The sequence below is a fragment of the Neodiprion lecontei genome, chromosome 6, assembly GCF_021901455.1.
Source record: "Neodiprion lecontei isolate iyNeoLeco1 chromosome 6, iyNeoLeco1.1, whole genome shotgun sequence".
NCBI classification, from domain to species: Eukaryota; Metazoa; Arthropoda; class Insecta; order Hymenoptera; family Diprionidae; genus Neodiprion; species Neodiprion lecontei.
Genome location: NC_060265.1, coordinates 891,583 through 896,308, shown reverse-complemented (window position 1 = coordinate 896,308; position 4,726 = coordinate 891,583). Strand labels below are relative to the sequence as shown.

General features: G+C 34.7%; 1 protein-coding gene across 1 annotated transcript; it reads right to left on the bottom strand.

The window, feature by feature from the left end:
• Positions 1–709: 709 nt before the first annotated feature.
• Positions 710–4,359, bottom strand: LOC107217990 (syntaxin-12). Its single transcript, XM_015655720.2, has 6 exons — positions 4,185–4,359; positions 3,711–3,922; positions 3,439–3,604; positions 2,934–3,064; positions 2,699–2,832; positions 710–2,575 (listed from the first exon to the last, which is right to left on the bottom strand). The coding sequence occupies exons 2-6, from the start codon at positions 3,911–3,913 to the stop codon at positions 2,400–2,402; spliced, it is 810 nt and encodes a 269-aa protein (XP_015511206.1). The 5' UTR covers positions 3,914–3,922; positions 4,185–4,359; the 3' UTR covers positions 710–2,399.
• Between the last annotated feature and the right edge of the window lie 367 nt (positions 4,360–4,726).

Below are 4,726 nucleotides of genomic sequence, written 5' to 3'. Positions count from 1 at the left end.
GTTGCGCATGTACTCCGGACCTTTGCCAAATATTTCAATCATTATCCAGTGTAGGTGTAAACAATGCCGTATCCTTGTAATGACTGAACTCTACGTACTCTCTGACCTTACACCATCCTTATCTCGAATTTTGAAGCTGATAAAATTCAAGCGCCACTTTACCGTCGCTAGGAAAATGGAACCGTTGACTGCATTGAATACATGACTGCTCCATTATTTAATACTGATTAGAACTGTATATTTTTATTTTTTTTTTTATAACAATCAAATTTATTTATATACTTATGTATAAATTTATGTTGTAAAAACTTTTCTTGCCTTAGGTCGTAGTTTGTATTGTACTTAATTTACATATATAGGTTATAGGTTGTAGGAATCGTTTTGTGATACACGGCATTTGATATTCGGTGTTTACTTTTTTCCTGTTGAATTAAATTTTGTTTAATACTTTTGCCAGATTAATATGATACTGAAGATATAAATCATTCGACAAAAACTCGACATAAATAGATTGATCGATTTAGTTTTTTTGCTATCATTTTCCATGCCGTATATGAACTTTGTGTACAGATAAAGTATTTTGAAAACTTTGTTCACTGCAAAGCAAATATGTGAAATTAATATTTATAGTGTTAATTTTCTATTTCTTTTTTTCTCAAGTACTATCCTATATAGTATGGCATAAAAGATGTTCAATAATAAATACGTATTTAATATCACATATCGTTTTAATATTAGTAATAGAATAATTACATTTTCGTGATCCATATTTAAGAGTACAGATTAACATTTGACTAAAATCAGTAACATAGTGTTATAATTATGATAATAATTAGTTGTATATACAGCTGTGGTAAAAAATGGTAATGATAGTGCTTTAGGGATCTCTCAGGATGTGTGTGGAATGCCTACAATTATTATTTATTACAATAAGAATGGTTCAGGCTGTGATAAAATGGCTGTCTCAATCTGTAGAAAATTTCCAATCATAAATATCATGCCTTGAAAATAATGTTCGTTAAAAACGAAGTAATCCCCATTAGCATGGTATACGTTGGCTTTTAAATTTGCACTAGACAGATTTCATACAATTTGCACAAAATCGCATCATTATTTCATTAACATTTTTCTTATTTTTTGAGTAAACTAAACAAACGTAGAACACTGGTCTTTATTCTAATCTTCTACCGTAAGAGATATAATAGAACAGTGTATATTAGAATGCGTAGGAAAAAATTTTTTTTCTCGCCGGGACCAAACGAAAAACGTTCGTTTTTAACATAAAATGAAGCCCTGTGAAACAAGCTTACGTCTTCGTTGATAATTTTGTACGTGTTAATCCATTCAAATATATAAAACTCGCAAGAGCGACCACTCAGGCTTTAGCTACAACGCCCTGCTTTCACAGCGCCACATTTTATGTTAAGCATAAACGCTTTTCGTTCGGGCCCTATGAAAAAAGTTTTTTTCACACAGTCTAGTGTGCATGCTTGGTTATCATACACAAATGCACAAGTTTACCGTATTATTGAAACTCATTTCCCGTTTATCATATTTTTATGATGAGTTACCTCTGTTTTTCTTTTCTTTTTTTAAGGAATATTGCAGTCGAACTAATTATCGAACTAATTTGTCAACGTGTCCTGTAAGAATGAAAATTAAGATTTTATGTACCTGTAAATTCTTTATGGACGTCCTATTACTTAGCCTGGGTAGAAATAACGCTGTAGGATATCAAATTGAATTGAAAAATAATATACTTACAAGGAAGAAAGTATACAGAAATTATAAACAGTTGAGGTATTTAAGTAGGTTTCTGAAAAAACAAGTCAGACAAATTACCTACCAATTGCAAAACCGACTAATACAATATCCGTTAGTGGATTTTATGTATCGGCAGATTGGCAATTTATTTTTGTAAAATTTAATTAGCGAACAGCTTTTAATGTGCAGGTAGTTCGGAAAGACCGTTGTCAATTCTTACAATGATAAACTAAAGTATATTAACGTATAATGAGAGGGGAGAAAATTGGCAATTCCACTCTATAAAAATTAGGCAACAACATATACAATTCAGTTTAAGTCTCTGATTTCGTGATTTGTATTCTATGAGTTATTGTGTACGCTAAGAGTTGTGACCTTGAATATCGACCTTAATATTCAATCAGGCAGAGAAAGAAGCGAATACAAATTATATAATTCTTTCAACAAAACTATAGAACGCAATTAAGTCTTAAATCTCTCCACTTATTGCATTTGTTTATTACAAAGCGATGAAATTGCATTAAAGAACTCCTATAAGACTACTACATCATATATTGTGATTATGCGAAAGCCCCTTATCAACAGATTGAGACAACCGTTTTGACCGATTATAACGCCTAAAAATATTTAAAACGCTAACTTAGTTCAGTGACTAGTATAATGGCTAGTATCACGGCCGCAACAACAGCGAGTATCAACAAGAAACAAACTTTTCGACGGAACTTTGACTGGTAACTACTAGCTTTAACCAATTCTTGAGCCCCCAATTCGACATTTCCGTGAACATTCTCTATGTTGTTCTCTATAGTATCTGAAAATATCAAACAAACCTGGCAGTATTATCGTTTCTTCAAAACAAAGTAGCAGTTAAAGCTACAAAATTTCACCTGAATCATCGCACGGTGATAAACAAAATGATAATTGAGTAACTCACCAATCGACTCTCCTTGCTGATGTACCAGCGCACCCAACTCACGCATTATTTGATTCACATCCAATATGTCTCCTTCGATTCTCCTAATTCTCTCCTCGCGCTCTAAAAGCAATCCTTGTTCAAATTCGAGCGATCTGAAAGCAGAAAAATCAAACGAATCTCAGTAGTATAAACTAATCATAACTTATAATATTGAAAGTCCGAAATCGATAAAAAATTAGAGAGACAAGGTTACCTCAGAGCGTCTCTTTGCTCAAAGTCTGCTTGGACTTGAACCAGAGTCTCTGTGTCCTGATTCCCATCTCCAGATTGATTTTCGGAATTACCGGATACTAGTAAATGCCTTTTCATTTTCTCTGCGACAGCCTGTAAGCATAGAAGTACGTCGATAGATTAATGTGCTTCGAATGAGATTTTTTTTTTGATCCACTTCTTTTGTGACAGGTCATTAACTGTGGAAGGTTGAAGTACGCGAGACTTGGCTTCTTACAGCAAAAACATTGGACTTTCTATAAATGTGAATATGAATTGAGGGGTATACCATAATGTTTGTATTAAATTCAAACTGTTTCATTAATATTAACATCAATTATTTCCAATGCAAGGTACGCGATTACTACGATTTTCCTCCATCAAAAATATTCTTTGTGTTCAATGACATTGTAGCATTGTATTATTATTCATGTTTCAGAATCTGGAATAGCTGAAGTAAATTCGAGATTATCAATTGACCAACGTACTTTCTGCATCTCAGAATATCTCTGCAAGGCATCTTTGAAGTCGGTTGTTAATTTTTCAATCTGAAGTTTCTGCTCTTTGTCACCCCGCCTCATCAACACAGTAAGTCTTGTAATGTCCTTGCTTGTTTGAGTAACGACTTGATTGGTACTGAGCTGTGTCACGTGTCTGTAGAATAGAATATGTAATCCGTCAGTACTTGGTTAATCATCATGGCCAGAAAATGACCAAAGAAAAAGGCATCGTAAATGGGAGAGCAATTCATTTATCTTACACTCTGTCGCGAAGACCCTGGGAGTCCTTATTAGTACCGATGGTTTTGAAAGCTCGATCCAAGGTACGCCAGCTCGAATTTATTGTATAAATATTGGTCGTTATATTCTCGCTTAGGCTGTAAAGTTCAGTAGGACTAAAGCCTACATCCGGAACGTCGGAACGCTGATCGGTGGATCCGTAACCGCGAGAACTGTGCGCCATTCTGCAAAACTAGAATTTGTTCCATATTAGGAGAGGGTACGAGTCGTGATCGGCGTTGGGTAATTTGAAGCGGTTGAGAATTGATCGAGTGAATCACATTTCATAATCTAGGGGAAAAAGGAAATTGTGATTTCTTTGTGTTCTATCCAGGGTGACATGATAAAGACAAAGAGAATGGTGTGAGAAAATTTGGTCCTAATTCGTAGTTTTTTTTTCGTTTAATTATTTATTTTGTTTTGATTTTATTTCAAACAGTTACGGTCTAGCGTACCTGGTTTATTGTCAAGGTTTGTAAATTCCGTATCAATGACGACGAGGAGCACCGACTACTTGCGACATTTAAAAAAATTTTATTGTTGTAATCCAGCCTATTTTCTACGCGGAGTAACTGAGAATTATCGTGAAATGACAGTTGACCGAACGGTGGCTGACGTACCGCCCACGTGACAATAGTTAGATCGTCCTTTCACCGTGTAGCTAGTTGTACAGCTATACCAACGGCGTAGTGGATACTTGTGAATTTCGATAAACGGTTAATTTAGATGACAAAGGTACGCGGAGAGGATGAAAAAATTTCACAATGTTGCACAATGAATCTTTTATACCTGAAAAAATATGCCTGCAATGCGTATCGATGTTTTAATTTGAAAAAAATTTTATGCCATCTCACGTGGCTAAAGACTCATCGGCTGGTTACTTCTTGAGTCAATTGAGGGGCCGTATGAAACGTGAATGTCGAATAGAAATACGCGGTTTTAAAATCTCGTTCGAAGCACACGTGGCGGTGAAATATTAATTAACGATCAATCGCGG

Excerpts from the sequence above, each read along its gene's own strand:
- LOC107217990 (XM_015655720.2), bottom strand. The coding sequence starts at position 3,913 with ATGGCGCACAGTTCTCGCGGTTACGGATCCACCGATCAGCGTTCCGAC. Across the intron at positions 3,605-3,710 it reads CAGGGTCTTCGCGACAGAGT|ACACGTGACACAGCTCAGTA; the intron begins GTAAGATAAATG and ends TCTATTCTACAG. Across the intron at positions 3,065-3,438 it reads GATATTCTGAGATGCAGAAA|GCTGTCGCAGAGAAAATGAA; the intron begins GTACGTTGGTCA and ends CTATGCTTACAG.